Source organism: Narcine bancroftii, chromosome 1, assembly GCF_036971445.1.
Source record: "Narcine bancroftii isolate sNarBan1 chromosome 1, sNarBan1.hap1, whole genome shotgun sequence".
Classification (NCBI taxonomy): Eukaryota; Metazoa; Chordata; class Chondrichthyes; order Torpediniformes; family Narcinidae; genus Narcine; species Narcine bancroftii.
In genome coordinates, this window is record NC_091469.1 from 140,691,072 (window position 1) to 140,718,475 (window position 27,404).

At 41.5% G+C, this 27,404-nt stretch overlaps 1 protein-coding gene across 1 annotated transcript; it reads right to left on the reverse strand.

Moving 5' to 3' along the window:
- Positions 1-367: 367 nt before the first annotated feature.
- LOC138764621 (endogenous retrovirus group 3 member 1 Env polyprotein-like) lies at positions 368-8,630 on the reverse strand. The gene is made up of 2 exons (XM_069940773.1): positions 7,959-8,630; positions 368-2,912 (listed from the first exon to the last, which is right to left on the reverse strand). Exon 2 carries the CDS (start codon positions 2,599-2,601, stop codon positions 898-900), a length of 1,704 nt encoding a protein of 567 aa, XP_069796874.1. The 5' UTR covers positions 2,602-2,912; positions 7,959-8,630; the 3' UTR covers positions 368-897.
- Positions 8,631-27,404: the final 18,774 nt, after the last annotated feature.

Below are 27,404 nucleotides of genomic sequence, written 5' to 3' on the forward strand. Positions count from 1 at the left end.
TCTCTCAGAGTTACTGCAGCTACAGCCAGCCTGGCTCTGTGGAAGTCTTTGTGGATTAAAGCCTGTTGTACAATCTTTACCTTGTGTGTGTCTGATTCTGTCTAACAGTGCACTACACTCACCTTTTGCAGTTCCTTCCAATCTTGAGCAGATCAGGACCCATACATGTGAGAAAAGTGTGATGCATTCAGCAGGGAATGGTTTCAATGGGGCACCTGTGAAAGTTGTAAAGGGATATGGGGAACATGCTGAATTTCCTTGGTCTTCTAAGGAATTAGAGGCATTGGTGTAATCTTTTGCCCATCGCGTCAACATGTTTGGTTCAGGTATGGTCACTGGTGTCAGAAATAAAACTTCTCACACATGAGTCTCTTTAAAACTGATGACACGACAAGCTTTATTTACAAGTCTGCAGAGTTGGACTCAACTGGTTTCTCACCAGTTAAGCCCCGATACATACAGTGCATTGATTTTTATACCCTTATTGTTTGCCCTTCCCCTTCTTATTAATACTATTTTAATTGGTTAGTATTACAAAAGCATTCTAAGTATAACTGCATTTTTAATTATCACGTTCGTTACGTACGCTGTGAACTCTACATACACTAAATTCTGTTTCTCACCCTTCTTATCAATCCTTTGTCTCCTGCATGTCTCTCACTATGACCATGAAAAGATAGGTTTAAAAAAACATATTCAGCAGATCCTTTTGTCCTTGACTGCTAGTAAACTCCCTGTCCGTTCTGGCTTCCCTGTTTATGATTAATCATCACATTTTAACTTAAGTCATTTTAACCTAAATTCTCTATATAACAATCCACCCCTTTCTCTCTTTAAAATGTGTTGAATATATATATAGATATGAATGGGGATTTTAACCTAGGGAAGAGAAACGTTTTATGATACATTAATCTCACGCTGAAATAAAAGTCTTACAGGGTCTCCCATTCCCCCTGGTTGCATAGCTTGTTGGACCATGGAAATCACCAGGCTGCGTAGACAGGGAATAATACAGGGCAAAATAAGTAGGAGGAATAAAATACCTCCGATGACCCACAAGAAGGTACGCCACCAGGTTCCTCCAAACCATTTGTCCATCCAATTTAATTGTGGGAAAGGATGCCAGGTTTGAACCGGTACATGGGACAATGTACGAATATTATCAGCGATTTTTCGAATGGCTTTGCCATTATCATCAATCTGTAAGCAGCAGTTTGTCAAATTAAGCTTTCCACATACACCTCCTTCCGTGGCTAGGAGATAGTCTAGGGCCAGACGGTTCTGATATATAGCAGAGCGCATTTGACCTTGCTGGGATGCAAGTAATTGCAGGGCTAGAGCTGTTTGATTTGTAACAATTTCAAGGACTGCTTGTAAGCGAATTATGCGATTTAACATATATATAGGAGTACGATAATCCCAGGATCCATCTTGAGCCCATGTAGCGGGACCATAATATTGAATTATGCGTTCTGGAGGCCAATCATCTCCCCATTGTCCCAAATGTATCGTGGTAGAGCGGGGTTGACGGTGTAATGTATCAAAAACCTTCACGCCTAATTTATGACCGTGATCGTGGGGTAGGAGGAAAAATTCTGGGCGGATTATTCCTAGGAAACAAGTTCCACTCCACTGTGAGGGAAGATGAGTATAAGCTTTATTACCACATACCCAGAATAATCCATTTGGGGAAACTCCATACCCCCTTTCCCAAACTCTTTTAAGAACGGGATTTGATTGGTATGGTCCTGTGATGGTGGAAGTGGTACAATTCCAAAACTGAATACTGCTATTAGACAGGGGTAGGCAATTAGTTTTAAAAACAGTGGATAAGAACCAAGTCTGGGGTTTAGGAAACCAAGTGAAAATACCAGGCGAAATGCGAATCCATACAGCCTTGCAGGGACTTTCTCCTACTGGGTATTTGCCGGCTCGTGAGAGACAATAAAAACCAGAGGGGACGTTAGAGAGAGACCAAGTTTCTCTTGATCTCGTTCGGTTAGTTGTCCAAATTCGGGAAATCATGGTCAATGAATTGAGGGGCTCCCCCCACCAAGGCCATTGCTCTGACATCCATGGACCCCCGCAGACCCAACAATTGGTTACATTAAAAGTTCCTGCAATTTTAGTTGCCAGATCTACAAAAAGGTTATCTCCCCCAACTGCATTACCGAAACTTACATGATTATTTGGATGGACTCGAACTAAGTCCGGCTGTCTTAAAGGGACAGGCATTTTCGAGTGTGGAGTGTAACTTTTCATTGGAACAGTACGCTGGTGTATGCAAAACCAGAGTCCATCAGGGCATGGTGGGCTTGAGTCACCCTTCCAACCGTTAAGAGGGAAAGGAGTGGTATTAGGAATCTGTATATAATGACCCATATTATTTCCTTCTTTTTCCACACAAGGGGTATATGGATGTTGGGTGGTATTTTCTGCCCAGCATTTCTCAGGAACTGAGGTATGGGAAATGAAATTACCTTCCTTTCTTCCCCAAATGTGGTCCTGAAACAGGACCACTGTGTCTCTGCATTTCTTACATTTCACACCTGATAAAGACATAGGCAAACTAAGAAAAATCAAAGAACATAACAATAACATTGTGAATTAAGTCTTTTTTCGAAATCGTAAGGTAAGAGGTTTTTCTCCAGGAACACAAGTCCAATCTGAGTTCGTATCAGGGTCCTGAGGCGCCTCTACAGGTCCCTTAAATCTGAATGCGTGTGTCCACCCCTTCTCTCTTGTTCGTGCTGCAGCCTCTGTAGTTAAGAGAACTTGGTATGGACCTTCCCACTGGGGCTGGAGTTTTTCAGTCTTCCAGGTCTTGATGAGAATCCAGTCTCCTGGTTCCACTTTGTGTAAAGAAAAGTATAAAGGTGGTGTTTGTGCTAATAGTCCTCTCTTTCGTAAATCTGCAAGAGAGCGTGACAGTGCCTGTAAATAGTTCCTAACAAATATATCCCCTTCCCCCAAGGTGGGACACCCTTCAACTGTACTCCAGAAGGGAAGCCCAAACATCATTTCATAAGGGGACAGCCCTACATCTTTTCGTGGGGCAGTACGAATTCTCAATAAAGCCAGGACACTTTATCCAAGGCATTTTAGTTTCCACCATTAACTTTGTCAATTGCATTTTTAGTGTTCCATTCATACGTTCAACCCTCCCTGAGCTTTGTGGATGCCAAGGGGTATGTAATTTCCAAGAGACCTGTAATGCATTACAAATCAATTGCTGGATTTTTTGAAGAAAAATGTGGACCCCTGTCTGAGTCTATAGAATCCATTATACCATATCTGGGGATTATCTGCTCTAGGAGGAGGCGAGCTACTGTAGAGGCTGTAGTATTTATTGTTGGGAAGGCTTCCACCCATCGGGTAAAGTGATCTATTATCACCAACAGATATTTCCATCTTTGGACTTGAGGTAACTCTGTGAAGTCGATCTGGATATGTTGAAAAGGGCGTATGGCTAATGGTTGACCTCCCATGGTCCCTGTCCTCATTACCTTCTTATTAATTTTTGTGCATAGGTAACAATTTTGCACCTCCTGTTGGGCCAAGGTGTAGATTCCCTTACACACATATTCTCGAAGCACTGTGTCACATAAGGCTTGGGTGCCCCAGTGGCTCTGATGATGCAGGTGTTTTAAAATATTGCGAGTTATTTCTTTATTTAGAACCATTCTTCCATCTGGTGTCTTCCATGTTCCATCAGGCAACTGGCTTGCGCCCAGCTGATCCATGTCCTTTTCTTCCTTAGCAGTGAAAATGGGAGCTTTCTTTATGCCTTGCCTTATTGGGATTAAGGTCAGCAAACGGACTTCTTGTTGCATGGCTGCTCTTTTGGCTTCTTCATCAGCCAGTCTGTTTCCAATTGCTGTCGGGTTATCTCCCCTCTGATGGCTTGGTATGTAGACCACTGCTATTTCCTGGGGTAATGTCAAGGCTTCTAAAGTCAGAGTAATCATCTGTTCGTGTGCCAATTCCTTTCCTCTTGATGTAATTAGACCACGCTCCTTCCAGATCTTACCAAAGGTATGCACTACCCCGTATGCGTATTTGGAATCTGTGTAAATCGTTCCAATTTTCTTTGCCAGTATTCTGAGGGCTCTCTGCAAGGCATATAGTTCACAGGATTGTGCTGACCAGCTTCCGGGTAGTCTCGTGGATTCTACTACTTTCCAAGTATTTCCTTCTATTATAGCATACCCATTTTTTCTCATTCCGTCAACACATCTGGCAGAGCCGTCAATGTAGAATTCATATCCTTCTCCCAGCGGAGTATCGCAAAGGTCTTCTCGGGTCTTGGTCTGAAGATCTGTCAAGTCGACACAGTCGTGCTCCACCTCTCTCTCTGTTTCACTGCCGTATAAAAACTGAGCTGGGTTGCAGCTATTAATCTTTGCAAACTGTAAATCTTCTCCAACCATTAAAATGGTTTCATACTTTAATATGCGAGAATCAGTCAGCCATCGATGGGCAGTTTGTGTTAATAAAACACTCACAGAATGGGAGGTGTACACAGTCATCTTTCCTCCAAAAGTAAGTTTACGTGCTTCCTCTACCAACAGAGCAGCAGCCGCTACTCCCTGGATACACGTCGGCCATCCGCGAGACACTGGGTCCATCATTTTGGAAAGGAAAGCCACTGGGTGTCGCTGACCGCCTTTTTCCTGTGTTAAAACTCCCACAGCTGTTCCTTGGTTATGAGTGACAAATAGCTGGAAGGGCTGTTTTAAAGAGGGCAGAGTGAGTACTGGGGCTCGTGTCAGGCGATGCTTCAAGTCCTCGAACCATCCCTCCTCCTCCTGGGTCCATTTCAATGGATATTCATTTTCATTTGTCAGTTTTTCATACATAAACTTCACCAAAGCTGAGTAGTCCTCTATCCATAACCTACAGTAACCTAAGAGTCCCAGGAATTGTCTTATTTCTTTCTTATTACGGGGTAACGGCATTCTAGTGATTCCCGCAATCCGTTCAGGGGTAATCCGTTTCTGTCCTTTACTTATCTGGTGTCCCAGATATATCACAGTTCTCTCAACAAACTGTAACTTGTTCCTGGACACCCGTAGACCCTTTTTCCCCAGATAATTCAAGAGTCTAATGGTATCTCCCCTCATTTCTTGTTCCTTGGGTCCTGATAATAGTAAATCGTCCACATACTGCATTAGTTGGGAATCATCAGATTGTGGATAGTCCACCAGGATTTGTTCTAGCATTTGTCCAAACAGGTTTGGAGATTCAGTGAACCCTTGGGGCAATACAGTCCACCGAAACTGTCTCCGTCTACCTGTCCATGGATTTTCCCATTCAAACGCAAACATATCTCTACTTTCCTCTTCTAATGGACACGTCCAGAAGGCATCCTTCAAGTCGATAACACTAAACCACTCATGGTCTGGGGGAATCCGACTCATAATAGTATAGGGATTAGGCACCACTGGGTGGCGGGTCTGAACAATAGCATTCAAACTTCTTAGATCCTGAACTAGGCGATAGGATCCATCTGACTTTTTCACTGGGAGTATAGGGGTGTTATAAGGTGACATGCATTCTTCTAATAGTCCGTCTCGTATTAAAGTCTCAATTACCGGCTGTAGCCCTTTTCTCCCTTCCAAAGAAATAGGATACTGACGTTTCCTTACCAGCTGATGACCTGGTATTAATGTGACATGTAAAGGTGGGATGTCCAGACCTCCTCGATTTCCCTCCTTATACCAGACTCTCTCGTCAATCTGCCGTTCATCCTCTTCCTTTAAAGCGCAGAGGTGGACTCGCACTTCTCCGTCCACAGGGAGAGCACCCAAACCTAGGAGAGCCTGTAAGTCCCTTCCTAGGAGGTTAAATCCAGCCGATGGTAATAACAAGAGGTCTTGTACCCCTTCTCTTTCTTCCAGTTTCACTGTTACTTGGGGAATTATTGATACCATTCTGGGAGCCCCTTCTATCCTAGAAATTGTCAAATTACTTTTTACAGGCTCAGTTCCAATTGGCACAGTTATTACACTACTTCGTTCCGCTCCTGTGTCCACCATAAACACCACCTCTTCTCCCTTGGGACCAATTTTTAGTTTTACCAGGGGTTCCCTCTTATATTTGGTCCCTAACATTTGGAACCCCTGACACCCCTAATCTTCTTCCATAAGTTCGAGGGCACGCAATTCCCTCTTGTATCGGGGGCATTCCCTCTTAAAGTGTCCTTCCTCATTGCAGTAATAACACTTAACGAACCTCCGGGGTCTTCCCTCTCTTGGATATCTTGGATTGTTTAGAGGAAGGTTTTGTTTTCTTTCCCCTCTGGATTCAGCATTCATCTGTCGGATAGTCTGTACCATAACCTTTGTCGCCCTCTTTTGATCTTCTTCTTCTCTCTGCACATATACTTTTTGTGCCTTTTTTAACAGGTCACTTAGGGGTTTTTCGCTCCAGTCCTCCTCCTTTTCTAGTTTCTTTCTAATGTCCTGCCATGATTTGGAAACAAATTCAATTCGAATAAGCTGTTCACCCATTGGTGTACTAGGGTCCACGCCAGCATACTGTTGGACATTCTTTCTCACCCTCTCCAAAAAATCAGTAGGGGACTCGTCTTTTCCCTGGTGGTTCCCAAATGCCTTGGTAAAATTGTGACCCTTTGGCACAGCCTCCCGTATCCCTTTAATTGTCCACTCTCTATATTGTCTCATACTTGCCAATCCCTCGGGTGTTCGTTTGTCCCACCTGGGTTCATTTAAGGGATATTTTTGTTCATGGGGTCTAGGGTCCCCAGGTTGTTCATATTCCCACATGAGGAGGGCAGCCCGTCGAATCATCTGCCTCTCCTGGGGTGAGAATAATGTTCCCATTATTGCCTGCATCTCTTCCCACGTGTTTGGTCCCAGGAATTGGTCAAGCTGTTCAGCCAGTCCTATAGGATCTTCTAATAACTTTTTTATTTCTTTCTTAAATCCCCGCACCTCTGTACTAGTTAGGGGAACATTCACATATCCCGTTCCCCCTCCCGGTCCTCCCATAGGAACTTCTCTTAGGGGATTTAGGCTTATTGAAAACTTTGATGGTCCTGGACCAGTCTGGGATCTTGTCCAGGGTCGGTTTACCGGTGGAAGTTTAGGGTCCGACTCCCTTAATTCATCCTTTTTTTCCCGGCCCCCTTCGGGGCAATCAGTTTCATCACCTTTCCCCTCCGGTAATAAGCTTTCCTCGGGCGCAGTAGGCACCGGGGGAATATAAGGAGGGGGAAGGTTGTCCAGAGGTTCCCATTTCTTTTCTCCCGCTACCCTCAATTTAAAACATTCTGTTAAGGATCCTGGCCAGGGAACCCAACAAAATGCATATGCTGACTCTTCTTGATTCACCTTTTGTCTCGAATTTACATATATGTTTAATGCTTGTCTAACCCAATCCTCATCAGATCCAAATTTCGGCCACCAGACCGAGGAACCTTTAATAGGTTGTTTTGACCAAAGTAGACAATATTGGACCATCTTTTTCTTGTTTTTGTCCCGATATCTTTTACTATCCCAATTTTCAAACATTCTCCCCAAAGGGCTGTCAAGGGGTACTCCCAGGAATTGTCCTGAATTTTCAGACGAGCCCTTAGATTTTGATCCTCCCATTTTCCCACCTAGATCTGTTTATCGTTGCTGAGGACCCTCTCGTTCTGGACCCTACTCCCTTCTTCTCAGACGCCTCGTCGGAGGTACTGTCCCTCCTTCGGTTACCGCTGAGGTTTTCCTGGGGTTGACCCCTCTCTTCTCGGCACTTCGTCGGAGGTGCTGTCCCTCCTTCGGTTACCGCCGAGGTTTCCCTGGGGTCTATCCTAGAGTCCCGCGACAGGGTCCTCACGCTACGACAAAAGATCTATACCTGATCTATTACGTTAGGTTTTTATCCAAACAGGTGTATCCCGTTACACCTGTTACCCAATCCCCACACCACAATCGTAAGTCGTCACTTACCGGTGTCTTCCCGGGGATTGAACCGTCACCCTTCTCCTCTCCGTCTTGTCGTGTCACCTTGTCCGGATACCACTCGCTCAAGCCACCCGAAGCGACGAGCAAGGGACTAGGAGCCGCTGAACTCAGCGGGGTGCACCGCCTCCGATGTCCCTCTTCTCGCCTCCCCTCACGGCCGGAGTGTAGATCCCGGACGAGCCCCCATTTGTCAGAAATAAAACTTCTCACACATGAGTCTCTTTAAAACTGATGACACGACAAGCTTTATTTACAAGTCTGCAGAGTTGGACTCAACTGGTTTCTCACCAGTTAAGCCCCGATACATACAGTGCATTGATTTTTATACCCTTATTGTTTGCCCTTCCCCTTCTTATTAATACTATTTTAATTGGTTAGTATTACAAAAGCATTCTAAGTATAACTGCATTTTTAATTATCACGTTCGTTACGTACGCTGCGAACTCTACATACACTAAATTCTGTTTCTCACCCTTCTTATCAATCCTTTGTCTCCTGCATGTCTCTCACTATGACCATGAAAAGATAGGTTTAAAAAAACATATTCAGCAGATCCTTTTGTCCTTGACTGCTAGTAAACTCCCTGTCCGTTCTGGCTTCCCTGTTTATGATTAATCATCACATTTTAACTTAAGTCATTTTAACCTAAATTCTCTATATAACAACTGGTGATTGTTACAGAGTTCTGTGTTGTGTATTGGCCTATGCGTTGTGTGATTTTATGTTAAAAAGAGACAGTTTGCCTTAGAGAGCCAAGGTGAAGGTGGACTGCTGAGAGAGTGGGAGACGGACTGGGCATGTGCAGAAAATGATCTAAAAATTTCTGGACTTGGACGATAAAACACCACTGGGGGGTGCTGTGGAGTGGCAAGAGTCCCAGAGCATGAGTCATGGTCTGGAGGACAGTTTAGAATGTTGGGATTTCAAGAAGGATGAACATTCTGAAGGCAACCAGAAGGATCCAGACCAAGCCAGTGGTTCCTCTCTCTGTAAGCAACACAAGACAACTTCGAATTTTGTGCTCTCTCTCTCTCTCTCTCTCTCTCTCTCTCTCTCTCTCTCTCTCTCTCTCTCTCTCTCAAAGATCTTTTGGCTTCAGTTTACCAAACAAAGTGAATTTTGTTTCTGATATTTGCTTTGGTTGAGATTGAAGTTTTGTGAGTCTTGTGTGATTTGTGTTTGTTTTGTGTCTAAGTTTTTCTGTGGGCTGGTTGGAAGTGTAGCTTAGACTTTAATTACATATGTTCTATTTAGGCTGGGGAATTTATTAGTTTTACACTGTTATAGAAATTTGCATAGCAACCAGTGGACATTGTTATATAAGGGGGGATTTTGAATTAAAGTTTGAAGGTGAATTTTTTTGTTAATAAGGTAATTGTTTAACTTTACCCCTGTGTGATATGCCTTCTTTGTGGTTGTTTAGTCCTTAGAAATTGAAGCAATCTACCCTTTCCACTTCAGTACTATTGATATGGACATGGCTGTGCACTCTACCCCACTTGTGTACTCAGTGATCATACCCTTTGTGCTATTGACATTGAGAGAGAGGTTATTAAGTTATATATTAAAAAAAAAATAGATGTACGGCACAGTAATAGACCCTTCCGGCTCATCAGCCTGTGCCCCACAAATACATCTATTAACCTAAATTTTTGAAGGCACCTGGAGGAAACTCAGGCAGACATGGATAGAATGTACAAACTCCTTACATACAGTGCTGGATTCAAACCCTGGTAGCTGGTTAGAGCAATGTGCAAACCGCTATGTTAACCATGCTGCCCACGCCTCTAGACCTTCAATCACTTTCCAGTAATCTGTTTCATCATTTTTTGATACACTGCCCACTTCTGTGGCGTCATCAGCAAATTTGAAGATGGAGATGGAATAGTATTTAGCCATACAGTGGCAGATGTAGTGGGAGTAAAGTGATTGTGTGCACATCCTAGAGGAGCGCTAGTGTTGAGTATGAGCACAGGAGAGATGCTGTTAGCCATCTTCAATGACTGCAGCGTGTTAGACAGTAAATCAAGGGTTCAGGTGCAAAGCAGGTTGAAGAGGCCTAGATCTCAGAAATTAGGCCTGAGTTTGCTTGGGAGTGTTTCATTTTGGCTTTGAATGGTGGGAAAGGATAGGGTAAAATGACTGCTGTTCAGTTCCCTGCAGTGGCGAGGAAAAGTGAACGAGAAGAGGGATGGTTGGAGGAGATGAAAGAATGGATCAAAAAGTCACAAAGAGTGGTCCTTTTGAAATGCTTTGGATGGAGGGGAAGATGATGAGAGCCATTAAAGAAGTCATTGTTTTTACACAAAATGTAGCAAGGATAAAGTGGAAATGTAGACTAGGAAATAAAGTGAGTCAGTACTTTGCCAAGAGAAATCAGGGATACGCATGCATATTATTAAGTACAAATCTTAGCTCGTGATGTGAACCGTGACTTGATAAAAAAATGGATAAACTGAACCTATGTATGTCTGAAGGAAAACACAGAAATACTCGAGGTACTCAGCCAATCTCACAGAACCATAGGAGATAAAGATATATAACCGATGGTTCGGCTCTGAGCCCTTCTCAAGGTATGAGTGAAAAAGCAGGGATGGACCTGAATTAAAAGGCTAGAGAGAGTTGGAAAGTAAGGTTAGGGGTAGGAGCACAGACCAACAGACAAAAGGTGATCATTGGACATAAGAGAATAGGAGAGGGAAGGTGAGAATATATTGGGGAAGTGGGTGGCTTCTGTGAATGCAGAGATAGAGAAAAGGAAAGAGAGAGAGAGAGAGAGAGAGAGAGAGAGAGAGAGGGAGAGACAGAGCTAGAGGAAAGGAAAAATAAAGATAGGAAAATGGACTGGAGAAGACCAAGTTAATGGTATTTGGTTGGAGGGAGCTCAGTCAGACTGTGAGGTGTTGTTCCTCCAATTTGCAGGTGGACTCAGTCTGGCAGTGCATGAAACCATGGACAATCATGTCAGCATGGGAATGGAATAGGGAATTGAAATGGGTAGCCACTGGGAGATTCACGTTATAGCGGCAGACAGAGCCGAGGTGCTCAAGAAAGCGATCTCTCCGTCTGCGCCCAGTCTCTCGATGTAGAGGAGACCACATCGGGAGCACAGGATGTGGTAAATGATCCCTGCAGATTCAAAGCAAAATGCTGCTTTACTTGGAAGGACTGTAGAGGGCCCCCAAATTGCGGTGAGGGAGGGGATGTGGATGCAAGTGCAGCATTTCTTGTGATCACAGGGGGCGGTTTGAGTGAAGGGAGAATCGGACAAGGGAGTCACGGATAGAGCAGTCCCTGCACAAAAGGGGAGGAGTAGGGAAGATGTGACTGCTAGTGGGATCAGGTAGTACATTTTAAATTTTATTTACAGCACTGTAGAAGCTGATTCCAGTTATTTAAACCCATGCTGCCCAACTTCACCCAAATTAACCTATAACCCCATATGTTTTGGAGGGAGGGGGGAAACTGGAGTACCCAAGGAAAACCAATGCTGACATGGGGAGCATGTCCAGACTCTTTTCAGACAGCACCAGATTGAAACCCGGGTTGTTGGTGCTATAATAGCATTGAGCTAACCATGCCGTGCTCGAAATGACAAAGGATGAAATGTTGGATGAGAAAGCTATTGGGGTAGCAGGTGAGGCAATGGGAGTCCTGTCTTCGATGTGCCTGTGGGTGTAGGTGTGACTGAGTTTCAATCTGAATTGTGTAATTAGAGTTGGAAGCTGGTCATCTTGGCAAAAAGATCAATTAGAGTGAGTGATTAATGAAAATAAAACTTTTTGCTTAGATCTTAAGTAGAGTTGCATTAGTTTCCTGATATGCAGAGGGTTCCTATTTAAGATGATTCTACATGTGTGCACTATCCAAGACAAATCAAAATCCAGATGTAACTTTTGGCCATTCCATTAGTCAGATGGGTTTTATTTATTAGACTCTTAATGATTGGAAATGTTTATTTAAATATTTTCCTGCAACTCAACACTTGTATTTGTTTTGGTCAAAACAAATTCAGCGATTAAGACTTGATAAGATCATTTATGCATCCTTCTTGCCAGTTTTAATTAATACTCTTGTTTTCCAAAATTGTTTCTGGCATTGGGATGCAGCTGGCAAACACGAGTGACCCTTTAGCAACAAGGGCAAGTATCTCTATTCATGTACAAATCTCAGCAGCGAATGCTGACTGAAGCCGAAATCTTCCAAGATCACCAACTGTAGAGATTAACTACATCTCCGTTCTTCTCCCTCGGGCTCCATAATTTAATCGATAATGTCCTTGCGCACACAGGTCAATCCAAAAAGCCTGATTTATAAGTCTCAGAATAAAACTCCATGAAAAGTTGCGCAACCTCCAATCAACTCCCACTCATGCCCACACCAAAAGAAAATCTCGAAACAAATTAAAGCCAGGCAGGAGTACTTTCCCAGAATCCCAATATTTACTGTAAGGGAGATTGCCAACTCATTGCATGCTGACTTTGCCAATGTTGCTAAGCAATTTATTGAATTGTTATGCACAAGACAGCTAACTTACAGACAGACATGAGATATAGTTCAAGGTTTAAGATATTTTGACCTCAACCAACAATGCACCAAATCCAATTCCTTCAGTATCCCCTGACATGAAACTTTATTCCTCAACTTGCCTATTACTTTAATTATCTGATTATAATATCACAGGGTTATAATGTCATATTAGGAAATGCACCAAACTGAAGAGTAAAAGACTCACATGGGAAAGCTTCATGTGACATTGGTAATCAACCATGGTCATAAAATCATAGGTTAGCCCAGGTCATGATGGTGGCAAATGACCGGTCATTAACTGTTGTCATAGAGAGATTTAACATCTTGAAAATTTTCATTTGATCAGTAAAAGACATGCCTGATGAAACTGATTGAAATGTCTGCAATAACGGTTGCAGTAGTAGAGAGAGAAATGTTTTTACACAATGGTGTCCTCAGTGATACACATCATTTCTTTCTTGCCATATTCTAATCATATGTCTTTTTTTTGTTCTTAGCTTAACATTCCACTTGTAAATAAAGTCCTTTGCTATCTCCTCTTTTATTCAATTCAATCCCATTCGGATCCAAGAAGGGGATTGCCTTCTTCAGTGTATCTTCTATTATTATTGGTAAATTTTTATTCATTAAGATCACTAATCCTCTTGCTTTTGAACCAAATGAAGACGTTATTACTTGCTCCACCATTTAGCATGTTCTGATTTAGTAAGATGTGTTTCTTGTAGAAAGATTATATCTGCCTTTAAATTTTTAGGTGAGCCAAGACCCATTTCTTTTTCACCAGCCCATTTATCCCATTAATAAGTTTTAGCATTCTATCCATATTGATATTTAAACAAATATTGTTTAAAAATAAAACCTTACCTTTTGATTGCTTAAATAATACGGTGATCTTTTCCCCTTAAATAAACACATACAAAGTCCCTGCCCTGACCATGATGTAAACAGGAAACCCTGAAAACCCACTAAAAAGGCCCATGGAATCCTTCAAGGAAGAAGAACCCCCCTCCCTTTAGCACTCCTGGTACTCCTTTCTGGGCACCATTCTCCCCCTTAGACCAGAGTCTCCACCTTGCTACTACTTTCCCAAGTTTTCGCTCTTTTCTGAGCTCTCCGTGAACATTCCAATAAAATTGACTTTTCAACAATAAATTCCAGCTGGTTTAAAAAATAAACAACTTTTACTTAGTCCCATTGTAAACATTCTCCACAGTTTCCTTCTTTTGCAATCTTATTCTTTTTATAAACCTCACAGAAAGTCTTCCACCTTGTTCTTAGTCTTGAAAAATTCACCAATTCCCTTCTGCCATTTTGTCCCTCAGAGTCATGGGGTATATCATGGAATAGTTCATGTTTTTGGAACGCAGATGTCTTTTTCATCATCAAACTCCTTCCTTTGCTTAATAAAAGTAGGACCTAAATCGTGAAAAAATTTCATGGTCAATCTTAGGTGGGCCATTATTTTGCTGAGAGTATTCATATGCCACTCCCAGAATAGTCTCCTGTTCCTGGTAACTCAGAAGTCTTACCATGACAGGTCGTGGTTGCTGATCACTGACTCTTCTGGGTCCAAGGGTGCAGTGACTCCTTTCCATATGTAATTTTTCTCTGAATTTGTCTTCTCCCAGCATTCATGAGATCCATGTTTCAAAGGAACTCACTGGATCTCTTCCCTTGATTCATTCTTTCAGTCTGATAATTTGAACATTATTTTGTCTACTAAAATTCTCCATGTGGTTGATCTTTTCCAGCAGACCTTGTCTGTCTAACTCCCATTTCTTCACATCTTTTTCCAAAGCTTTTAGCTTATGTTGTGTTTTTACTAAGTCTACTTCTGCTTGGTTCATTTTTTCTATTAGGTCTTCAATTATTTCTTTAATTTCAGTCATGTCTCTCATTATATTTTTAATGCCTACAAATTGATTGTTCAAGATTTCCATTCTTTCCATGATAAGATTTAGTTTTTGTCCCGACTCCTCAGCTCTGCCAGGGTCCGCTAGTCCTGAGGGCACTCTTACACCACTCCCTTTCGGGCTTTCGCATGATGTTCCTGGCTGAGTAGAAACTTCCTTGGCTTTTGTTCTTGGCTGCCTTGGTTTCTTAATACCTATCTATTTTTTAGTGAAAATATTCTTAATTTTAAGATTTTAATGTCTTTTTGATACTCTTCATGGACAGCTTGATCAAAACACCTGTCTAAGTCTTTCACATGGGCCACGCTCCCATCTCTACCTCCCTGCCTTTGTCCCCTACTATGCAAAAATATATCCAGCCTTATCTGAAATATATTTAGTGAGGAAGCCTTCACTGTCTCAATGAGCAGCAAATTCCATTGATTCACCACCCTCTGGGAAAAGCAGTTCCACCTCATCTCTGTCTTGGATCTACTACCCTAGTTCTAGTCTCCCCCTCCAATGGGAAACAATTTATCTAACTCTATCTTATCTATGCATTTCATAATGTTATACATTTTTATAAGATCCCCTCTCATTCTTCTAAATCCCAACAAGTACAGACAAAGGTGACTCCATCCATCCTCATAGACTAACCCCCTCATCTCTAGAATCAACCTGGTGAACCTCCTCTGGACTGCCTCCAAAGCCAGTACACCCTTCCTCAAGTAAGGAGCCCAGAGCTGATCAAACTACTCCAGATGCAGCCTCACCAGTACCATGTACAGATGCAGCATAACTTCCCTGTTCCTAAATTTAATCCCTCTAGCAATGAATGCCACATTTGATTTGCCTTTCTTAATATCCTGCTACACCTGCAAACCAACCTTTTGCTATTCATGCACAAGCACTCCCAAGTTCTTCTGCCCATCAGCATGCTGCAATCACTTTCTATTTAAATAATAATCTGATCTTTCAGTTTTTCCTTCCAAAGTAGATAACCTCAGCAACTTCCACTGGCAGCTCATTCCACATGTCTATTACCCTCTGTGTGGAGAAGGTTCCCCTTCAGGTCCCCTCTCACCTTCAGTCATTCCCCTCCAGTTTTAGAGTATCTTACCCTGGGTGGAAAAATGACTAACCATTCATATCACCTTCTTCATTGTTCATTATACCACCAATTTTGGTGTTGTCTGCAAATTTACAAGCCATGCTATCTACATTGTCACCCAAGTCATTGATATAAATGCAAAGTGAAACACAAAAGTCTGCAGATGCTGTGGTTGCAGTAAAAAAAAACAATGAAATGCTGGAGGAACTCAGCTGGTCTTTTCAGTGCCCATAAGAGACAATGATATTTTGCTGACATTTCGGGCCTAAGCCCTTCTTCAAGGAATAAGTTGGAAACACCAGAAGCAGTAAGTCTCAAAATTTAGACAATGCTGGCTGAAGGAGGAATCCAGACCAACAAAAGGTGTTAATTGGATATGAAAAGCAATGAGGTAAGAATTTATCATGTTTGTGTGATAGGAGATGGAAGGGAGAGACAGAGCTAGGGGAAGGTGACGGGAAAAGAAGTGGGGGGGGGGGGGTGGTTAACGAAAGCCAGAGAAGTCGATATTAATACTTTCCTTATCATATCCAACTCATACTTTTTGTTGTTCTGTCTTCCTCCCACAGCCAGCATGGTGTAAATTTTGTGATTTCCTGCTTCTGGCTTATTCTACTTATTCCTTGAACAAGGGCTCAGGCCTGAAATGTCGACAATATATCTTTGTTTCCTCTGGACACTAAAAAGTCCAGCTGAGTTCCTCCAGCATTTTGGTGTGTTTGTAATATAAATGCATCAGTAGATCAAACCTGGATGCATGTGACTCTCTCTGGCTCCTTTGCAATCTGACCTTCCAGGGTGAGTCTACTATGTGGGACTTCTTGTGGTTTTTTGATGTCCAAAAATGAGTCAGGCAATGTGGAGAATCCTTCAGAAAAGTTTAAACTTTTATTTGCTCCAATTAAAATATTTTCATTAGCTTGATTCAAAGTCAAAGTCAAAAATGTTTCAGATACAAATCATTTGTCGTCTACATTAGGTGCGTAAACATTCAACAGTATCCACATTTCCACAAACATTTTACAATTCACCATCAAAACTCTGCTTGCTTTCACAGAGAATGATTCCAATTCAAACTGTATCTTTTTATGTACCAAAATTGTCACTCGTCTCACCTTAGAATTAAAAGAAGAAGCAATAACATGCCCAACCCAATCCCTTTTCAGCTTCATGTTCTCTTTCAGTTATATCTGTTTCCTGCAAAAAAGCAATATCAACCTTCAACATTTTAATATAAGCCAATAGACATTTACGTTTAATAGGATTATTAAGACCCTGAACATTAAAAGTTGCAAAATTCAAATTAGCCATATTTAACTAAGAAAATGAATCTCACACAGTAAACACAAGTATAAAAAAAGAAGCCCCCCTTGCGTAAATAAAATTTCCCTTCTAAAACTACACAAAAAAAATATATAAAAAAAAACAAAATAAAATATATATTAAAAAAAACTGCAAAACTACAACAAATGTGGTAAGTCCCCATTTAACTGGGTATGGACAACACCACTAGTGGCAGATGACTTTGGAAGTATCAGAGGGGCCCAGTTGAGCTTCTTTAGAAATTAATCATCCTGTTCAAATTCATCCCACTGACTCCAGTCCAGACAAAGATTGTTCCGGGTCTTCCATATCAAGCAAACTTTACATCATTTCCCCCTTCTTCCCGTTCTCATCCCCATTCCACTTATCAGATATTCTCCTCTTAGGTGATGTGGTCAATCAGATCGAACACATACATCTGGCAAAGAATTAGCAAAAAAATTAATGCATTGTGATCACTCTCAAAAGTTCAACCATTTTGGAAATTATTTAAAAATTTTGGAATAATTATTTAGGATTAAATTACCATCGGATCCATTATTTTTTTTTGTTGGGTTTTACTGTATCTTTAGCTACTGGTTTGGGGATGGACAAGTTTCAGATGACGTTTGTTTGTTTGGCATTACCAGAAGTGAGAAATGTATTGCGATTAAGTGGAAAGATAATGTGGAATTAAATATAGCTCGTTGACTTAATGAGTTGAGATCCTGTATTTATATGGAGAAAATAATGTATAATTTGCATGATAATTACTCTTTTTTTTGTTCTGATGTGGTCACCTTATTTGAAATATCTTATTTTTTTACTTTAAGTTTGACACATCACGCAATGTATGCAATTAACTATGTTCTTTCTTTTCTTTGGCTTGGCTTCGCGGACGAAGATTTATGGAGGGCTAATGTCCACGTCAGCTGCAGGCTCGTTTGTGGCTGACAAGTCCAATGCGGGACAGGCAGACACGGTTGCAGCAGTTGCAGGGGAAAATTGGTTGGTTGGGGTTGGGTGTTGGGTTTTTCCTCCTTTGTCTTTTGTCAGTGAGGTGGGTTCTTCAAAGGAGGTTGCTGCCCACCGAACTGTGAGGTGCCAAGAAGCACGGTTTGAGGCGATATCAGCCCACAGGCGGTGGTCAATGAAGCAGGCACCAAGAGATTAACTATGTAATTAATTAAAAAAACATATGATATATGTTTTTTGCTCTGCTTGAGGGGTCTGTTGTGGGTGGGGGGTAGTTTTGTTTATTTTTATTTGTCTTTAAATATATATATACATATATATATATATATATATCTATATCTATATATAGATATAGATATATATTCTAAAATTATAAACATAGTTTTCAAAAAAAATATTTTATTTGCAAACACAAGCTTGGGCAATCAAAAAGACCAGTCACTGACCACCCCCTGATCGCAGCATGCACCCTCTTTTTACATTAAATTCTAACCTTGCTTGTTCAATCAATCATGTCCATTATCTTAGCAGCATACCATTCCTTGGTTTGCCACCATTATTTCTCATTCCTTTATCTAATCATGCTTTAAAGCACATCTCCATGTTATTCTGCCACCATTAACTTTTATTCATCCTCCCTATCCTGTATTCTTACCACGTGATTCATCGTCTCTCGCCACCCTTATCTCATGTCCTTGCTTTGATTAGAATTGTTCAACAGTAAAAGTGAATAACTGAATTAATTGAATAATGAATATAAAGTAAATAATCATTGATTAATGGTTACATAATACAAGTATATTATTGAAAGTAATAAAAATAAATTGTTTCTATAGACTTTGTTAAAAGGCCTTGGTAATGTCCAGGTAGATAATTTCACTCTGGCGTTCCCCCATCAATCCTTTCCATCACCTCAACAAAAACCTTGGTATTTATCAGATTTTTATCAGAGAGGAGAAAAACTGGACTGGACTAAGATAGAATTAGACAAATAGGGAGAAAATATTCCGGAACACATACTTTATAATTGGGATGAAAAATTGGTACAATACAACAATTCACCAGTATTACATCATATACTTAAATTATGGAAAAGAATATACCTGGAAGAAAAAAAGATGAATGATCAAATACCAAAAATATTATTGACACAAAACCCATTAATCCCCTTTAAAATAGATAATTTATCTTTCAAGGAATGGGCGAGAAAAGGAATCAAGAAAATAGAAGATTGCTTTTTGGGAAATAATTTATTAACATTTGAGTAATTAAAAGATAAATATGGAATAACACAAGGTACAATGTTTGCATATTACCAGTTGAAAACTTCTTTAAAAGATAAATTGGGAAATAGCTTGAGATTACCAGAAAGTAGCAGCTATGAATATTTAATTACAGACACAATGATAATTAAAAATTTATAACCAACATGTACATCAAATTGCAATACAAGAGGATGAAACAAAATATAAACCGAAACAAAGTTGGAAAAATATTTAAACATAAATATAAAGAATGAAACATGGAAAGAGTTGTGTACAGGAACAACGAGGAACATGTTAAATACTAGATTACATATGATACAATATAACTGGCTATTCTTTTCTTTGGCTTGGCTTTTTGGATGAAGATTTATGGAGGGGTATGTCCATGTCTGCTGCAGGATCGTTGGTGACTGACAAGTCCGATGCGGGACAGGCAGACACGGTTGCAGAGGTTGCAAGGGAAAATTGGTTGGTTGGGGTTGGGTGTTGGGTTTTTCCTCCTTTGTCTTTTGTCAGTAAGGTGGGCTCTGCGGTCTTCTTCAAAGGATGTTGCTGCCCGCCGAACTGTGAGGCGCCAAGCTGCATGGTTGGAGGCATTATTAGTCCACTGGCGGTGGTCAAAGGGGCAGGCACCAAGAGATTTCTTTAAGCAGTCCTTGTACCTCTTCTTTGGTGCACCTCTGTCTCGGTGGCCAGTGGAGAGCTCGCCATATAACACAATCTTGGGAAGGCGATAGTCCTCCATTCTGGAGACGTGACCCACCCAGCGCAGTTGGGTTTTCAGCAGCGTGGCTATACAGATTATTTATTATTCCTCAGAAATTAAAAGAATGGGACCCAACAGCATCGGAGAGATGTTTTCTTTGCAAACAAGAGATTGGATCAATGTTACATGCAATTTGGACATGCTCAAAAATAAAATTTTTCTGGGAAGATTTAAACCTAATATTAAACAAAATCACAAAAAATAATATGCCAAAAGATTCAAAAAATTTTCTGTTAAATAATATAAGAGACAGAAAAAAGGACTAACATTAGACAGAGCCCAAAATAGAGTTATTATGACAGCGCTGTCAGTAGCAAAAAAGTGTGTTATGACAACTTGGAAAATAGAATCAAGCCTTAAAATGCAACAGTGGTATACAGAAATGAACAAGTGTATTCCATTAGAAAAAAAATTACATACATTATTCGATCAAATTTGGGAACCATACGTAAAATATGTTAGAGAATGATGACCACAGACCTCCATCTCTTAAAATGACATGATTATGAACACAATAAGATCTAAATATGCAAAAGTGTATGATATGACTTCTTAGCTTTTTGTTATTTCTTTGTTTTATGTGTTTTATTACTTATTGGTTTTTGAAGGGGAGTGGGGAAGGGGGGAGAGATGAAAAGGGGGAAAAAAGAAATGTCACTGTGCATATATTGACGATCATTTGTGAATGTTATTGATATGACTCATGGTGCAAGAAATAAAAAATATAAAAAAAACCTCAATCAAATTGACGAGCAACAAAACCCAAGCACAAAGCCACATGGACTATCTCTAATCTTTCCTTGCCTTTCCAAAGGCTGGTAGATTCTATCCATCAGAATCACGTCTGCTAATTTTTTTTTACCACTGATGTTTGGCTCACTGGCCTTGAGCCTCGGGCCTCTAGACAGAACAGATGTCCTCTTGTATTTTCCATTTTTACCCCAGGAAAAAGGTGTTGGCTGTCCACCCTTTCTAGGTCCCTCGTAATCTTGCACGCCTCTATTAATTCATCTTTCATCCCTCGTCGCTCTAACAAAGCAGTACCATAATTCAGGAAGGTGGATCAACTCTGCCTCCTCCCGAAGGGATAGGCTATATATGTTAGTCTTGCCAGCAATGGCCAGATTCTAAAGCAGAGTGAGATACTCAAGTGTAGAAGGGGCTTAGGTACTTTCAACATTTAGGTCCACTTACATCAACTAGCAACACTTCCATCTCACTCTGGCCACAGACAACTTTGTCTCTGTTGTTGTTCTGGTCCAGCTCAGGTAATTCAGCAGAGATGAGTGTTCAAACCTTGGGGCTTCCACATGGATCAGCAAATTCTTGACCAACCTTCCAGATTGGTCAGCAATCTGTGATCCTGAACTGTGATCCAAATAACAAATTTGAGTGGATCGTTATGATTATGTAAAACATGGCCAGATTTCCATCATGGCATGCAAAGGACAGAACAGATTTTCAATTTTATCTTGATTGCTCTGACCACATTCTCCTGTGGCCAGCAGTTAAGATGTAATTGACCATATTGTCCCTTGGTAGCATGACTACTGTATCTGTTTCCATTGATTTTACAGTTGATATATATAAAACAGATCCCCCTCTTTATTGAGGAACCATGATCCTGTGGAAAGCTGCACAACTCCAGGTGGCTGCTGCGATAGATTCTGGTCCTGTGCACGTGACCAGGAGTCCCTTTGCTCACCAATCAACTGGGCTTGTTCTGGTCATGAATGTGTTCACCTCTCTCTAACCTGAACATTCTTCAACTAGGTGTGCAGCGCAATGCAGTGAGTGAAATGGTGGGGTGAGTGCTGCCACAGCTAATTCTGGCTCAGGCTGCCTATAATCATGAATTGAAGTCATTCAACCTGTTTCCTCCTGACAAGTTCCACATCCATTCCTTTGACCATTATTAAGTATGATCTACATCCTCTGGTATCTGTGCAGCTCCTTATTTAAAAATATTGACTTGAGTTCTCCCACTTTTTCTGTGAGAATGGTTGATGCCAACAATAATAGGTGCAAAATTTTGAGTCTCTATCGTAGGCTCACTCTTTGCTATCTCCTCTCCTTTTCTCACCATCTTGAAACCGCATACCAGACTTAAACAACACAGCCCCCAGAGCTATGGTATCGCTTGCCCAATGACCCAGGTTCAATCCCAATCTCTGGAATTTCCAAATTCTCCTTTTGACTGAGTGCATTTCTTCCAGGTTTTCTGGTTTTCCTTTGGCACTCCAGAGGTGTGCAGGTTAATTGGCCATGTAAATTGCCCCCAGTGTGCAAGTAGGTAGTAGAATCTGCGAGGCATTGATGGAAAAGTACAAAGAACACAAGGTGGAACAACACTTGGAGTACCTTGTCCAGTTCCAGTCTCCCAGCTGAAGGAAGGATATCAATAGTTGAAAGGGGGTGAAGAAGAGATTCACCAGCATATTGCCAAGACTAGAGGGGTTGAGTTAGGGTTAGGAATTTTTGATGGTACTTGCCCTATACTCATTGGAATTTAGGAGAATGAGCAGGAATCTCATTGAAACATTTCAAATATTGAAAGGCATGAACAGAGTAGATGTAGAAAAGTTGTTTCCCATGGTAGGAGAGTCTCAAACAAGGGGGCACAACTTCAGGATTGAAGAATGGGCACTTAGAACAGAGGTGCCAAGGAATTTCTTTAGCCAGAGGGTAATGAATCTATGGAATTTGTTGCTAGGACATCAAAAGTTAAGTTGGAGAAGGCTGGATAATAGAGTTGAGTGGAGAAAATACATCAGCTCATGATTAAATGGCAGGAAGACAAGATGAGCAGAATAGCTTTTTTCTGCTCCTATGTTTTATGGTCATATATAGGTAGAATGATTGTTACCCTTCATGAAAAAGCAGAGAAGTGATGGGTGAAAGGGGTAAATGAATGGATAGGAAAGGGGACGAGGAGCTGGAGAAAAGGAGGCAGAGGGAATGGGAACAAGAGAGATGGGAGGGGTTCAACAGAATCTGGAGAAGTTTGATGGTAATTCTATCTGGTTAGAGAGTGCCCAGACAGAATACAATGTGTTGTTCCTCCAATTTTCAGTTAATCTCAGTTTGGCAGTGCATGAGGCCACTTTAAGTAATTGCTATGCCATCGGTGCTCTGTGATTAATAAGGTATTGTTTAAGATGGTATGTGAGTGGGAAGGGAAGGTTGAGAATTGCTTTAGTATTGCTTTAGATCCAATTGTTACTGAAATATTTTGCTTGAGAAAAATTGCCATTGGACCATTTCCTTGGGAGTTATGAAACTGTGCACATAACGAGACAATTAGGTACGATTAAAATGGTGGCTTTCAAACTTTTTCTTCCCACCCACACGGTGTGAAATTACATAACTAGGCAGGATGAGTAGATTTCAGCCAGGCTCTGATACATGGAGGGAGCAAGTGTCACAGCTCAGCTGAGTTAACTCACCAATTGCCTTCTTTCAGTGAAAAACGGCAACCATTCAACCAGGTATGATTATTACGGCATGTGTGCATCACGATAAATTTGTTAGTACATGCTCTAGTTTTAAATTGGGGTTCAAAAAATGTCAATGACTACATAAATCTGCCTGCCTATCTGCCTCCTCCTCCTCCTCCCTGATTCCCCTCATCTTCTTTGGTTACTCTACTGAAAAGACTTCCCTGGTTGAAAATACAACCATAGAGTTGCAGAGCCAACAATCAAAAATGAAATCTGTTCTCCATTACTAACTGTGCGATGAGACTTCTGTGCAACTTCTAATGAGTATGTACCGTGTCACTCATGGCGTCTTTGCTGGAGGCTGGAACGTCCCTTAAAATTCTGAGTTGCAGAATTACCTGCAAATAACGGTGCAGTGTGAAAGGCTCCCGGGATCAGCTTGCCCTGCAAATGTTCCCTTTTCCTAGGAGGGTTGGCAGTGAGAAAGGGGCTTATTGTTCAGGAGTCTGATAGTTGAGGGGGAGCAATGATTCCCAAACCTGGTGATACAAATCCTGTGGCATCTGTACCTCTTTCCTGATGGCAGCAGTGAGAATGTCCTGGGTGGTAGTGAATCCTTGAGAATTGCTGCTTCTCTCTGATGTCAAGGTCCCATGTAGATGTTCTCGATGTGATATACTAGGCTGTGTCGATGACCTTTTGCAGAATTTTTTACTGGGGTGTATTGGTGTCCCCATACCAGGCCATGATGTAGCCAGTCAGCACACTTTCCACTGTAGAAGTTTACCTTTAAAAGCTCCTGAGGAAGTAGAGGCACTGATGTACTTCCTTCACAATAGCAGCAATACGATGGGACCAGAACAGGTCCTCCGAAATAGTGACTCCTGGGAATTTAAAGTTGCTCACTCTCTCCACCTCTGATCCCCCAATGATCTCTGGATCGTACACATGTTCCTAAAGTCTACAATCATCTCCTTGGTTTTGGTGACTTTCGGTGTTTTTAGTATTGCCATTCAGCCAAGTTTTCAATCTTCCTTCTGTTTGCCTACTTTATCGCTCCCTTTTGTACATCCCACTGTGGTGGTATGATTGGTAACTTGTCAATGGTGTTTTCTACTGACCCATAGAATCATAGGTGTGTAAGTAAGCAGGGGGGCTACATATGCATCTCTGTGGTGCTCCGGTGCTGATGGAGATTATGGGGGGGATGTTCTTGCCAATCTGCGCTGACTGGATTGGAAATGAGGAAATCCAGGATCTGAATGCACAGTTAGCTATTGAGCCCCAGTTCTCAGAGTTTGCTCATTAGTTTTGAGGGGATGATGGTTTTGAATGCTGCACTCTAGTCGATAAGGAACATCCTGATGCATGCATCTTTGCTGTCCAAGTGTTCTAGGGCTCTGGCAAGAGCCAGTGAGATGGCATTTATTGTAATCTGTTGCTGTAGTAGGCAAATTGGAATGGATCCATGTCACTGCTCACACATATGTTTCAAAGCTAGCCTCTCAAAGCGCTTCATCACTCTAGATATGAGTGCCGCTGGTCGATTTAAGCAGGTTACCCCACCACTCTTCTTGGGCACTGGTACAATTGAAGCCTGCTTGAAACAGGTGGGTACCATGCTCGGCTGGATTGATAGGATATAGATATCTTGAATACACTAGTCATTTGGTTGACACAGGTTTCAGTACCCGGCCAGGTACTGTGCTTGGACTCTTGTGAAGGCAGCCCGCACGTCATCTTTGGTTACTGACAGTAGAGAATCACTGGGGGCATGGTTGTTCTGGTGGTCAAATCAGGCAAAGAAGGCATTGAGCTCCTCTAGGAATCCCCTATTAATCAGGAATTGGCTTTGTACATGTTACATCATGTAGGCTCTGCCACAGCTGTCAGAAATACTTTGCTGTTTCCATTTTTATCCGGAAATTCCACCTCACCGGGGAAATGGCTTTCTATAGGTCATACCTACTCCTTTTTGTTGAGTTCTTGATCTCCGGACTTAAATGCATGCGATCTGGCTCTCAGCAGGTTCTGGATTTCAATGTTCATCCAGGGCTTCTGGTTGAGGAAAACCCTGAATGATTTTCCGAGGGCACATTTGTCCACAGCTATTTTTATAAAGTCCACAACAGCCCTGGTGTAATCATTCAGGTCCTCAGCTGACTTCTTAAAAACTGCCCAATCCACTGCCGTGAGGTCCCATGACATTCATTGAACCCAGGGTAGGTAGACAGATGGCAAGCTCACACAATGGAAGTGATTCCGAATTTTCCAATGACATTCATTCCATACAAGTTAATTAAGCACTAACAAGAGGATAATGAGCAAGGCAGATCCAGAATTGTCCCAGTTGGCAACTCACACAACTTGGATGCAACTGAGCTAATCCAGTTTAAATAACACCATTACAAAAATGTTTTGCACCATCTCACATAGAAACTAAGGAATTTTTGGTTTCCTACTGGAAATTTCTTCAATTTTTTGTTATCTCACTGAGCATTGTAAACTCGTTGAATTCAAGCCTCAGCCTGCCCGATCATGTGCGTATATTAAATGTGTAGGAACATTCCAACATGCATTTCTGCATTGGACAGTGTGTGTTTTATGAGAACAATTTCTTCATGTAAAATTTGCTTTACTTTACAAATGCTTTCTCATGGATTTCTTATGCTAATCAGTGCAAAAAAATTAGCTCGACATGTTAGGAGGACGGGGAACTGGATAAAGAGAATGAGGATAATTGGAAAGGCAAAATAAACTGGAAACAACAATTTACAAAACAGAACATTGGAGGAAAGATTATATTGGCTGATTTACCGATGAAAAATCTGGGGCTAGAAATTCAATTATTACCTTTCAATGGCGTGAAACCGACTGTGGGTTACCCAGCACAATATGTGAAATTTATATATGGTTTGAGATCATTTTTTTGTGAGATGGATGCACCATTATCAGGTTTCACTCTGCAACATTCTGCTGAAACTGGGCGGTGTTCCTTGCAAGTTGTTGCAGCTGCCAGAATTTCGTCCAACAAGGGAGAAGCAGCCACATCTTAAAGGGACCTATCCCAAGAAGTGGAACACATTTCCAGTAACATGGGGTGTGTTTTGACATGACACATGTTGTAATGAAAAGAGGGAAGATTAGAAGTGCTTGTTGGTAAACTGATGAAGGTGAGAGGTGATTCCTTGTTCAAGAGAGGTTCTGAGATCCAGGAAGGTTTCTGTATGATTTTTGGCTCCCACATAGTTCTAAGCCTGAGAGGGGTGCCTATGTGGAATACAACCCTTCACAGGAGTCCATATTAAGAATATAGACCACTATGCAGAGTATAGGCCCTTTGGCCCTCAATATAATCCTACCAAAATAAACCTAAAGCCTTCCGACCTCTTTCATCCATGTGTCTGTCTAACTGTCTCTTAAATACCGCTAATGTTCTGGTATCCACCACCACCCCTAGCAAGGCATTCCAAGTTCACACAACTCTGTGTAAAAAAAACATACCCCTGATATCTCCCCTAAATTTTCCCTCCTTTCACTTTGTACAAATGTCCACTGGTGTTTGCTACTCCTGCCCTGGATAAAAGGTGCTGGCTGTCCACCTTATCTATATTTCTGTAGTTCGGATGATCTGTCCTGGAACCGGCAACTGTGAAGAAGACACACCAATGCCTCTACTTTTTAAGGAGTCTCAGGAGACTTGCGATGTCTTCGGCTACTCTATCGACCCTCTTCATGTGCACTATGTGTAGAGTGTGTCGAAAGAATCAAAGGCTTGTTGATCCAAACCAAGGCTTTTATTAACTAGAAGATTGGAGCATATCACATGAAGGTCGACCAGTCCAGAATGATCTGGTCTGGCTAGGTGTGACTACGCTCTCAGCCAATCACAATCATCCTATACTACAATATCTACATATACATATTGGTGATAGAATCTGTACTATCACACTCTGGAAAGCAAGCTGACTTCCCATCAATGCAGAAGGCTCAGAAGGTAGCAAACATAGCCAGGTCCATCTCAGGCTCCAACGTCCCATTCATTTCACCATCCTCAAGAAGGCAAGGAACATCATAAAGGCCCTCCGCCACCATGGTCACATCCTCTTCTCACTGAAGGTTCTAAAGCTTAAAACCAGCAACAACAATT

What these genes read in the sequence shown, in the direction of transcription:
- LOC138764621 (XM_069940773.1), bottom strand. Translation starts at nt 2,601, where the DNA reads ATGTTATTGTTATGTTCTTTGATTTTTCTTAGTTTGCCTATGTCTTTA.